The 12,385-nt window shown below is 45.2% G+C and overlaps 3 protein-coding genes across 8 annotated transcripts in view; 1 reads left to right on the forward strand and 2 right to left on the reverse strand.

Annotated features, from left to right (window-relative positions):
- Window positions 1-61: 61 nt before the first annotated feature.
- On the reverse strand, window positions 62-1,532 carry LOC108659937 (replication factor C subunit 4). Its single transcript, XM_018113118.3, has 3 exons — window positions 1,319-1,532; window positions 367-1,234; window positions 62-306 (listed from the first exon to the last, which is right to left on the reverse strand). The coding sequence occupies exons 1-3, from the start codon at window positions 1,426-1,428 to the stop codon at window positions 220-222; spliced, it is 1,065 nt and encodes a 354-aa protein (XP_017968607.1). The 5' UTR covers window positions 1,429-1,532; the 3' UTR covers window positions 62-219.
- Window positions 1,533-1,689: 157 nt separating this feature from the next.
- Window positions 1,690-3,096, forward strand: Syx18 (syntaxin 18). The gene is made up of 2 exons (XM_018113117.3): window positions 1,690-2,694; window positions 2,759-3,096. The coding sequence occupies exons 1-2, from the start codon at window positions 1,690-1,692 to the stop codon at window positions 2,945-2,947; spliced, it is 1,194 nt and encodes a 397-aa protein (XP_017968606.1). The 3' UTR covers window positions 2,948-3,096.
- The window catches only part of mld (molting defective), a 34,087-nt gene continuing 24,717 nt past the window's right edge, over window positions 3,016-12,385 (reverse strand). For 3 of the 6 annotated variants that reach the window (XM_089256295.1, XM_089256297.1, XM_089256296.1), the window contains exons 3-7: window positions 7,346-10,979; window positions 6,563-6,634; window positions 5,766-6,494; window positions 4,274-4,417; window positions 3,016-4,065 (exon numbers count right to left, since the gene is read on the reverse strand). In XM_089256295.1, coding sequence (XP_089112421.1) covers window positions 3,827-4,065; window positions 4,274-4,417; window positions 5,766-6,494; window positions 6,563-6,634; window positions 7,346-10,979 — 4,818 coding nt within the window. In that variant the 3' untranslated portion in view covers window positions 3,016-3,826. The remainder of the gene's footprint in view (window positions 4,066-4,273; window positions 4,418-5,765; window positions 6,495-6,562; window positions 6,635-7,345; window positions 10,980-12,385) is intronic. The other 3 variants (XM_089256298.1, XM_089256299.1, XM_089256300.1) reach the window with 3 other exon arrangements.

The following is a 12,385-nucleotide window of genomic DNA, read 5'->3' on the forward strand; positions in this document are numbered from 1 at the left end:
GGGACATTTCGTAAATACTTATAAACTTATTAGAAGTGCCAAAGTGTTTAAAAATGATAAATTCTTGTTAAATTTGTTCAAACAAGATGAACAAATTTTATTAATTTATTATCGCCAACCTTAAAATCGGTCGGATTTCTTTAACAGTTTGCTCTAGGAGCTAGCTTAGTGCTAAAAATGTTTAACTGAGAAGGATTAAGTATAAAAGTATTGGAATCTTTATTTAAGCGCAAGAATGATAGTGCAGCCAAGATCCATAATTTGCAAATATTCAGAGCCGCCATCCTGCAGACGATAGCAACATTCCTAAAAGAAACCATGGTGTTTAGCTGAATTACTGAGTATTGGGTACAGGTTTCAACTTACGCCCAGTTTGTCACATATGATGGCTTTCTGCTTGTCGGTTAGAGATCCGCAGCGCACAATGAACTCCACGAACTGTTCCATCATTTGGCCAACGCTGTAAGCCGAGTAGCCAATCTCTCGTACGAAATGCTCCAAGCGCTCATACTTGCCAGAGCGACAGACCTCGAGATAATCCTCCAGATAATGCTCTGGTATAATGCCCGACATCTCGAGGAGATCGTCTGTGTTAATAGTGTGGTCGGCGCCTTTCAGACGATAGCAGGACTGCAGAGTAGTTATGGCTCGTCTCATATCGCCGCCGGATATCTTCACAATGGACTTGTATGCATCTGGATCAATGTTAACGTTTTCCTGCATGCAGATGTGCTTCAGTCGAGCAATGATTTGCGTCTCGCCCAGCGCCTTGAAGCGAAACTTGGAGCAACGCGACGTAATGGGCACAATGATGCGAGACACATAGTTGCAGATGAGGCAGAAGCGGGTGCTGCGACTCTCCTTTTCCATGGTGCGACGCAGCGCGGCTTGTGCCGCATGTGTCATGGAGTCAGCCTCGTCCAGCACAATGATTTTAAAGGGCGGACACGGCCGACCATCGGGTCGCACGCTGCTTGCCGTAAGCTGTGCAAAGTTCTTGATCTTGGTGCGCACCACATTAATGCCGCGCTCGTCAGAGGCATTCAGCTCCAGTATGCGATCGCGGTACATGTCGCCAAAGATTTGACGAGCGGCTGCGAGAATCGTGCTGGTTTTGCCTGTGCCGGGCGGGCCGTAGAGCAGCATGTTAGGCAAATCGGCACCTTCAACACATTTGCGGAGTACTGCCACCACCTCAGATTGCTCGACTACATCTTCCACGCTTCTTGGGCGGCTATTTGATAATATGATTGTAAATTATTATTGCTTACTTTCCTAATGTGCTTTGGGTGCTTCAATTAATAGAGCGTCCACTTACTATTTTTCCACCCAGGGCGCAGGAGGCTTGCGACGTTCTGTGGGCGCATTAGATGCTTGCTTGTCTGTAGTACTATTGCCAGACTTTCCAGCTTTTAAAAATGCCTGCATTTTGTTATAAAAAACAACTGACCATCAATTTAAAAGATGCAGCTAAAATTTGGCGCAAAATCACAGCTGAGCAAGATGTTAACTCAAAATGGTAATAACAGTGCCTGCTACTGTTAAAGCGAGACTGTGTTGGCAAACGTGCAAAGCGAACTAGTTCTCAGTTACAGCAAGTGTTGCCAATCGTTAAATGATGATGTGGAATTTACAAATTGAATTGTTGCTTCATTTATTTTAGTTCTTTAAATATAAACACAGTCTACCATGGACATAACACAGGACTTTAAGGCAAGCGTTATGACAGTGCGGCTGCAACGCAAGACTGAACTGGCAGCGGCCAAGGCCAAAGCTCAGGACAACAAGCAACAGCGTTCAGGCACCGCTTCCGGAAAGTCCACCGATGGGACAAACGACTTTGCCAAACAGGCGAAGGATGTATGCAACAAGATTACAACGCTTCGGAATGTACTCATCGAGAATCGCACGGCATATATGCGAATCGGGCAGCATCTGAAGAGTGCTACTCAGATGACGGATGCTGAGCGTGATTTAATTGATCGGGAATCGGAGAAATTCGTGACGTACTACACACAGCATCTGGCCAAGATGCGCAGCGACTGGAAGAGTGTGAAACGAAAGCCGCAGGAGCGCCAACATATCGAAGCGGTGCTTGATATGCTGGTCAACTATTTGCATAGTATCGAGCAGATCTACCTTGATCAGAAAAAGTATCGCGTGCAACACGAGCTGGAGACCTATAGGCTTCTGAAGCTGGCGGCAGACAAGAAGAGAATACCAGTTCGTCCAGCGGGCAATAAAAGCGGCAATCTGGCGAAACGTCAACAGAGCAATACTAATGACAGCGCTGACAATGATCTGCTGCGTGATGAGAAAGCGTCAGAAGAAGAGGACAACGATTGGAGCAACGACGGTTGGGCTGGGTGGGATGACGAGCAGGAGGAATCACAATTGGACAGCAGTTCGATTTCAGATAAACAACACAAGCCACGCACACGTAAACGCAGCCGAGCAGCAGAGCCAAAAAGCGCCGACTCTTCGGCCAAAGTTGCATTGGACGAGGACATACAGAAGACAGCGCAGCAGCAGGAGAACGATGAAGAGAATGCTTTAAGCGCCGAGGACATGCAGCTGTTCGAGGCAGAAAATGTACACATATACAATCTGCTCCAAGGCGTCTCCGAGGAGGTCGAACAAATCGAAAAGAACGTTGTGGACATAGCCCAGCTACAGGACATCTTCACAGAGAAGGTAAGCAGTGAGAAATTCTTGATTCTCAACAATGTCAAACTAGTGCTTGTTTCCTTATCAACAGGTTGCCATGCAGCAGCACAATATCGAGCGCATTGTGAGCGCCGTGGTGGGCACCACGGAGAACGTCAAGGATGCCAACGAGCAGATTCGACAGGCGACGCAGCGCAACGCTGGCTTGCGCGTCTGGTCCTTATTCTTCCTGCTGGTCATGTCCTTCTCATTGCTATTTCTTGACTGGTACTACGATTAATATACAAATTATTTGGTGTAAAAAAAAAAAAAATAGAAAGAAAATATGTGAATGTGAAAACTCATTAATTGTTTTTGTTATAGCACTCTAAAACATAACTTGTTTATTACATAATTTATATTTATACATAAAATAAAGTTTGAAAGAATTCTGTTTTGTATTAGTTATTGTTCGTAGTGCTGATCCGCTTGATAATTCAGCGTTACAAAGTAAGTTGAGCTCAGACTTCATTAAATTTAAATTAATGTATTGTTTAAATTAAGACAGCCAAATATTTACCCATAGGGAGGAGATTTAAATACCTCCCTCTTAAGAACTAAACTAAATAGGTTTCAATCAATGTCATTCCTCACGAAATTATGGCAGAGTTTTTGTTTGTTATTGTGCTTGAAATCTCTGAGTAAATATTTGAATTGCCGCTAATGATCTTAAATGTAATATTTTAGTCTGCGCCTCATTGCTCTTCTAGTTATGTTTGCACCTGAAATGAGGTTACTTAATAAAATAAAGCTATACACATACTTTCTTGTTCACAATTCGTATATATGTACATACATATATATATATTAAGTCATTCAATGAATTCAATTCTTCAATTATTTATTTTAGATCTAAACTTCAGTGTACTAAAATGTATGTGAACTGAGACGGTGTGTGTGTGTGTGTGTGTGTTTGTATGTGTGTGGGTGTGTGTAGCTTAGAACTAGTGTGCATTGAATGCAGTCTGCAACAATTTATCATGTTGTGCTGGGTTTTTCTCTCTCTGTGTTTGTGTGGTGTGTCTATTTGGGTGTGAGCCCATTGCTAAGCATAGCAATAATAATAGGAGGGCGCCGTTCCAGGTTCCTGATAAATCAAATAATAAAGTTGCGCCAATTGTTACGGCGTATCCACAATCATGTCCAGCGAAGGCGTCATGCTGCTTTCCACCACTTCCACGGAGCCAGGGCAATCATCGATGCTGCCGCTGTTCCCATTGCAGTTGCTCAGCGGCGTTAATGGCAATGATGATTCTTCGATAGTGGCTGACATTGAAGGATTCTCTAGTTTGCTGCTAACGCTGCTCGGCATCTTATCGTTGAGAAATACACCCAGCGGCAGGTGAGTATTAATATGAGCTGCACATGAAAGCAAATGCAATTAATTAATAATAATGTTCATATGCAAACATTGTGAAAAGAATCTGCTTATGGTCTAAAGCTGGTGCAAGTGTTATGCATATCAGGCAACAACTTATCATCATAGTGAATTCAATATCATTAAGACTAGCCACTACGTTTGAGCACTACTTAGCCTATGTCTTATTCGAGTGCCTAAAAACATTACCACGATAACTCGTAAAATGTAGAAATGTGCGCGGACAGCTGTCGCATTTGTAAAATAATTCGCTGTTGTGGCTGCGACGGTGTTTGCGCAAATCTTTCATATAAACGAATACCTCGCCGCATTCTTCGCAATCGAAGCCGCGCTCTGTAAGAAATCAATTTGGGGTTTGTTCTGTAGCTAAGCCGCTGTTGAATATTTAACATGAACTTGAGTTAACAGTGTGCCTGTGGGATTAACACATTTGGCATGTTGTCGAACAGTGAGTTTAACATTTTGTATAACAGCATGTGACCGTCGAGTGTACTGAATCCAATTGGAACACAGTTGGAGAGTGCGCAACTTTTTTTTTTTTTTCGTTCGGATGGGATAAACAGGATTACAACACAAATACTAACATACTAATTACGCTAAATTTTAAATGTTTGCACACAATGGAATTCAAATTTGTTTGTTTCATATCGAATTATAATTAGGCATCTAAAATAAAATAGGTTTTCGCTCTTGGCAACTATCAACATGTAGTGTATTCCCTTTGCCTTATTCTTGTTGTTGTTGTTCTGTAATACTGTTATTATTGATATCTATTTGTTTATGTGTGTACACAAAACCCATGAGCAACTATCAAAGTACATACTAAATACATTTGCATACAATAAATATAACTTCGCACTAGTCGATTATCATAAAATAGTGCCTCATATATGCTAATGCCCACTCAACGTGATCATTAATTGATCTTGAATGACAGAGCAAAATGAGGCGATTTACAATGCTTAGATCTTAGATAAGTGAGGGACGTACATTGACAAGTTACGGACGCATGGACTATGTATATAATTGAAAGTTTAATTGGATGCAACTGAAGCAGTTTTTGGATTAGTTCTAAAATTAAATTTCTGCCATGCTGTGCTCTGTGTGAATTGCTCGTGAGAACTTAAATAGAATTTAGCAATTATTAGATTAAAGATGAATGAAAACCTCTAAAATCCTTTTTATTTTAAAGTGAATAGTTTTGTTTTCTTATCAAGGTTTTCAATCATTGCATGCCAGCAAAGCCTTTACGAATGAGACGCAAAGAAGAATTGAAAAGGTTCACTTTTCCATATGCAGTGAATGCAACCAAGCATTCACAATAGATCATTGTATTTTACCTTTCGAGCGAACAATCATTGTAGAGTAAACTGTTAGCACAAGGACAAATAAAAGAGATTTTATTTGTTTTATCTGGGTTAAGATTAGTAAACAAAGGCTGGAGCTACATGTATTGGTTCCATAAATGCTACGGTTAGTTGATCTTTTAAGATGTATATTAGCGAACTAAATATGAATATGCGTATGTAAGTATGTATGCGAATTTGAGGTATAGTTATATGTATTATATATGTTCATATATTTGTACTGTGTATTTAGATTGTAGTAAAGCTTAGCTAGCATCCAACCGGCACCCGGTTAGCCACCGCATCCGCATGCGTGCGAGCACCCAAAAACTTACCACCGTGAAACTTAATGTGCGTCTTCAAGGCGCTCTCCGTACCAAATTGTTTACCACACTCATCGCAGGTATGCGGCTTGATCAGCTCATGGACGGTGAACTTGTGCATGGCCAGCTGCTTGAACTCCGGAAAACGTACCCAACACTCGTTGCACTCGTACGGCCGGCCCTTCGGCTCGTGCGACTTCATGTGATTGTCCATGTCGGTGCGTTTCCGATAGCCTCGCTTGCAGATCCCGCACACCCAGGGCATCGTTGTCTGTGAGTCGTGGGCCAGCTGCTGGTGCTTGCGCAGCGCAATGATGTTCGTGAAGCGCTTCTCGCAAATGGCGCACTGGTGGTTGCTGCGCAGCTTGCCCAGCTGCAATGTGGCGCCGGTCTCCATTGTGGACGAGGACGGCGATGAAGACGGCGACGGCGACGGCGCAGTCGATAGCATTGTTGTTGCCGCCGTAGTTGTTGTTGTTGCTGATGTTGCCATGGAAGCAGTTCCAGCTGTCGTGCTGGCCATGCAGCGCTTACGGAACTGCCTCAACGTGGCCGTCGTCGAGTCCGGCTCCGATTGCTCCGGCGACGGCAACGTTATGTGCGGCGCCGGCTGAGGCTGCGGCGATGGCAGCGATGCGATGGTCGAAGGTGGCGTCAAAACATTCGGCGGTGGCTGCAAGTTCGACAGCTCCTCATACGACGACTGGCCCCTGCCATGAGTATGTCCACCGACCGAGGAACCTGGCAATTAAATGTAATATGAAGAGTTTAATAGTTCTGTTTCACTTGCACATACTCTTAGTACTTACAGTCCTCGCAGTCTGGGCAGCAGAGTATGCGCGTCCTGCGTGGCTGTTGGCAACTTGTTTGCGACTCCAAAGCTACGCATGCGCAGGAAAATTTAATCAAGAATAAGAACAGAATTACGGGAGAGAGAGAGAGTGAGAGAGAGAGAGGGAGAGAGTGCAAGCAGTAATTAGTAATAGCAAAAGAGAGTTTATTTAAACTAATGTAGAAGTTCTTTATCTACTTATTTTTCGAACCAAATTCAACAACAACAGGAATTCAAGTAATCTTTAGTTTAGAGAGAACTAGTTCAGTAAGGGGAACCAAAACAAATAATTATAATAGGTAAAGAGCTTCAAGAAGAATTTAGAATTTATTATTTATCTAAATTTAATTTATTATTCATATAAAAAGAACTCGTTATATGGAAGAGAAAAGCTGAGCTAAAAACTATGAAGTATATCTAGTATATTTTCTGATTAATGCCAAGAATCAGATGTATATACAATTTAAAGGGTAGTTAGCTTGACGAAAAGTAAAAGAACCAGTTCAGTTCAAACTTCATTTTATATGACCTAAAACTGATTCAATGAAGTAAATACGAAAAGAAACTAATTTAGAGAGTTTAGAGACTTCGATTCACAAAAGAAACCAGTTCATATGAGTTGAGAAACGAATTTACTGATTAATAGGAAAGAATAATATGAAGAGGGGTATAAACTAAGACTAAATCAATAATATACCCAGACAATATCTGGAATTGCGACAACCACCTGTTCAACCACTTAGTTCATTTTAGTACTTACCAGGAATAGGCTGGTGGTGCTGCTGCTGTTGCTGGAGTTGCTTGGGCTGCTCGCTGTGGTTTTGGTTGTTGTTGTTGTTGTTATTGCTGTTGGCTATTTGCAATTGAACCTCCTCAAGGCGCACACCAGCAGCAGCAGCAGGAGCAGTAGCAGCAGCTGGTGGCTCGGTGGGCAGTTTCATATGGAAGCGCTGCAAGTGTAGATCCAGAGCACGCTGCGAGGGCAACAGCTGGGAGCATTGGCCACAGTGGAACTGCTGCACCATGTGATTGCTAAGGATGTGCTGGTTGCGTTTGTTGCGCCCGGCAAAAGCCATCGGGCAATGGGGACAGTTGAATGGCGCCACCGGCGGATGCAGCTCAATGATGTGACGACTGTACTCCAGGCTGCTGGAGAAGCGCGGCCCATTCTGGCAGAAACGGCACTTCAATGCGGGCGGACGGCCTCGTGTGGGCGGTGGCACGGCAGCAGCTGTGCTTAATACTGTATTTTGTACTTGTTGTTGTAGGCGTTGGGGCTGTGGCTGCATCTCTTGAAGCAGCTGCTGCTGATGCTGCGGCTGCTGCTGTAGAAGCGGTTGCAAGTGTTGCTGTGGATAGGCGGCGTGCAGCTCATTGCTCAGGCTGGTGCCATATGCTATATGCAGCGGCGGCTGCTGCGGATTGCTGGCGGATGCCACCGGCTGCTGCAGCTCTGGCTGCTGTATGAGTATCATAATGGGTTGCTGCTGGTGCTGCAGCTGCTGGGATTGCGGTTGCTGTTGTTGCTCCTGTTGCTCCAGCACATAGTTCTCATTGCTGTCCAACAGCGCATAGCCATCGCCCGTTAGCTGTGCCGTTTGCGGCTGCAGCTGCGTCTGGTAGAGATCACCGGCACTGATATAGTAGGTGGTTGTTGCATTGCCATCCAGAGCATCCACACCGGACACTGGCGCCGTCGTTGACCACTGCAGCTGGGCGCCCGTCGTCGGCTGGACGGCAGTTGCTGGAGCCTGCCACAGCGTCTCCTGTGGCTGCATCTGGATCACCTGCAGCTTGCTGCTGCTCACTGAGGCAGCAGGATACAGTGTCTCATAGCTGACTGCCTCCGGCTGCATCTGCAACTGTTGCTGCTGCATCGGCGGCTGCAATGACTGCTGCAATGGCTGCTGCGCTGGCTGCAGATCGTTGAGTAGCTGCGTCAGCTCCAGCTGCAGGCTCTGCTGCGCTGTCGTCGACTCGCCCGTCGCCTCAATGTTCTCGAAGCAAGGCATATCGTTTTGGAAGCCAATCAGCTCATTGCTAAAATTACTGCTATCGAACAGATTCCCCTCTTTCACCTGCTGCTGTTGCTGCTGCTGGTGCTGCTGTTGTTGTTGTTGCTGTACCTGAGTCGCCTCAGCAGGCGGCTCATAGAGCTGCGTCGTTGTCGGCACTGGCGCCTCTGCTTCATTGTGCACCACGTAGTCCGCAGGCGTCAGCAGCTCATCGATGGGCGTGCAGACAGGTGTGTAGAGATGCTGATCCTGCATCTCGTTCAGTATGCCATGCAACGTGCTCTCCACGTCATTCATCTCCACATCAAACTGTTGCTTGGCCTCCACCAGCTCAAGCTCCACATTGAGTGGCGACTCCTGCGGTTGCGGCTGCGACTGCGACTGCGATTGCGACTGCATCTTAAGTGTCTTCTCGCAGTGCTTCTCGAATTCGGCCAAGAAGTCCATGGAGTTGGCGGTGGCCGCACGCGGCAGCTGCAGCTCGCCAATTGGCTGATGCTGCTGCATATTGGCCAGTCGCTCGAGCGACTCCATGTCGTCATCCAGTGTTGCCACCACAGTCACAGTCACGCCCCCATTGGGTTCTGCTTCAATTTGTTTGGATGTGAGTGCCACAGCAGCATTGAAGCTATCTGCTGTAGCACTCTGGCAAAAATTCTCGCCATTCTCATTGTTGTTCACATCGTCCGCTTCCGCTGGCTCCTTGGGCTCCGTCTCCTGCTGCTCGGTATTACCCAACGTATCTGTGTTGCTGCACAGCTTGCGCTGCAGGTCATCGTCGAGCACTTCCAGTGGTATGCTTACTTTAAGCTCCGACTCCTTGCCCTCCTCGTCTGACTGCGATGCCTCGTCCGCCCGTAACTCCTCCTCTTGCGCTATGCGCAGCTCTACTTCGGACTCTGCGGCTGGCACCTCGGGCGTCAGGGACTGTCTGACCTGCTCCGTAGTGGACGACGTCAGCTCTTCGAATTGCACTGTCGAATCAGCTGACTCGGCTACTCCATTCGTCATTTCAATTTCACTAGCCACGTTTGCTTCCTTTGATATGCTGTCGATTGGCTTTATAGCCTCAGTTTCATTGATTGCAGTTTCTTGAGAGGATTCGATTGGCTCTGACGGCGCCGGAGAGGTACAGATCTGTTCCAGTTGTTCCCTGAACTCTCTCTCTGCAGTCTCTGCAGTCCCGCTATCAGCTGCTCTGCTCGCTGCTGTTCCGCTCGAGTCCACCTGCGGTTCATCGCTTTCGTTTGGAAGCTCCTTCTCCGCGTTGCCTTCTGTGGGAGTGTGCGGCGTCTCGACCGAAGAGTTGCTGGCAAACTTCTCCAACGTCTCGCTTTCGATTGTTGTCCGTGGAGACTTCTCTGCTAATGCATCGCTGCACTGCTCCATCGGCTCTTTATCGCACAACTCGCTCTTGACACTCTGCTGTAACTTCTTCTTGCCTGTGATGCGCCTCGATCGCTTGAACGGCACAGAGTTGATTTGCGCTTTACGTCCAGAGCGCACCACCATGGGTGACTTCTTGGGCGACCTACGCTTTGGTGGAAACTTTAGCTTGGACTTTGGCGTTGTTGCCTTTTGGCCAGCACTCGAAGCTGTTGCTGGGGAAGCGAATGAGCAGGAAGAGGTTGAAGAGGAGTAACTATGTCTATCATTGTCAAAGCCGAGGCAAGGGTTCACAGACAAATCACTCAGCTGCTCCAGTGACGTTTGGCCAGAGCTAGATTCCGTCTCAGTTTCGGAGCTCGGCGCTGATTGAAGCGTTTGCAGCTGCACCCTTGGCGGCTCATCCGGCGACGTGGTGTCTGTGCCGCAGTTGGACATTGTCGAGCAGCTGGATAACGTTTCGGAGAGCTGTTTGCGTGCCGCTTTCGTTTTCCAGGGCATGTGCATTCGTTTGGTGGGCGACCTGTGCGGCGTGCGCCCCCTCAACCTCACTTCGCCCAGCTGGGACACGCTTCGTGCCGCTGGCGCCGACGCAGGTTCAGTCTCTATTCTGTTGCCTGGCAACGAGGCAGTTCGCATTTTGCGCGCACGCAGCAGCTCCAGATGCTGGACACTCGCTGCCGTCGGCACTTCCACATCGACTTCAGTCTTGGCTATTTTGGGCTGCGTCTGCTCCGTGCCGTGCAGCAGCCGCCGCTTGCGCTCCGCTTGCGACTCGGGCAGATGGAGATAATCTTCAGCAGGTACATCACTCGACTGTGCTCGTCTATCCAGCTTGGCAGCCAATCGTTGCTTGCGCTCGGCTATATTCTTGGCATACTCCTCCAGACGCAGCTGCACACGCAGGCAGCGCCGCCGAAACTTGGCCACCATTATGAATTGCGCCTTGCATTGACGGCAAATCTCCTGCGGCAGGCCATCCATATGTGAGATCTGCAAGTGGAAAAGACGGTTTAATAAAGTTGACAGAAATTAAAGACAATTGTTCAAAGGTGGCCCAAATATATGTACATATATATGCTTGCAGCGTTATTTGTCATAGAAAAAAATGCATTTAGGATCATATAATGTCCAATAATGATATAATATATCTTGTCCTATTGTTGCCTAACATCCGGTTCTACAATTGTATTTGTAAAACCATTTCCAGTATGGATTGGGATTTGAGCTCCATCGTAGCTGTCAATTTTATATTCTTAATTGATCTATCATTCTATATATTGATATATTTTTATATTCACGCTATAATCCACATTTTGTCAGCCACAAAATCCCAAAAATTCTAGCGATTGATCAAGGCAATTTTATTTTAAGAAAATGGTTCGCTTTTTCTTTCGACAAATTATTTATTTCTTCTACACATAATTAATAATAATAAAAATTGCTCTAGCTTAAATTATTTTGTAGCTTCTTTACTTTAATGTCAACTGAAATGTTTTACACTTTTCTCTTTTAGGAACAGCTTAACAGTGCTCACTTAACAGTTCGCTCACATAACATAACATAACTGGACTAATGCAGAACATTAGCATAACATCTTTAGCAACAAAGCTATAATTATTTAAAAATATGTTCCTTACTTCAGAGTAATTCAAGTGCTTATCTTTCACTTTTCGTCGACTTTATGAACTTTATGTTGGCATTGAAAAGTGCTTATAAGGCATTGCTAATCATAAGCAAGAAATATTGACTGATTAACTATTGTCTCTGGCTCAGCATAAATAAATATTTTATGGCCAGCTGAACAGACAAAGCGCGCTTCGCGTAGTGTGAGGAAAGTTTCGTCCAGTGTGGCCAGCCAAGTGGCAAAAATTTACAGCCACTTGTCGCTCAGGCCTCATGTTGTTATTTGGAGCAAATAATTTGTCTTTGTTATCCAAATGAACGATTTCATTAGTGTACAAACAACAACAACAACAACAACAACACTAGCTAGCGAACAGAAATAAAAAGCATAGAGTCGAAACAATTATAACTGCAAATTATCTCAAGATAGTATCAATATAATTATGCAATAGACGTGGAGCGAAAACAAACGTTGATCTCGTTTTTTCTTAAATTATGATTAATTAGAGAACTGTCACGTTACGGTCTAAAACTTTTTTATGTTTGTCCTCACTTCCTTCACTGAGTCGCCTCCATTAGCATTGGAGTCGGAATTCAGTTAAGAACTGTGATCTCATTTACATTTCATCTCTCTACAGAAAGTGATTTCAGATATAATTATATATTATTATAATTATCATATTGCAGTCAAGTTCCTCTATTTCGAATTGGCAGGCGATCATTTTTTTCGTTTTACACAGAAATTCCAATTATCGAAAATTATCGGCTACACG

Source organism: Drosophila navojoa, chromosome 2, assembly GCF_054131105.1.
Source record: "Drosophila navojoa isolate 15081-1374.11 chromosome 2, UAZ_NAV_1.0, whole genome shotgun sequence".
NCBI lineage: Eukaryota > Metazoa > Arthropoda > Insecta > Diptera > Drosophilidae > Drosophila > Drosophila navojoa.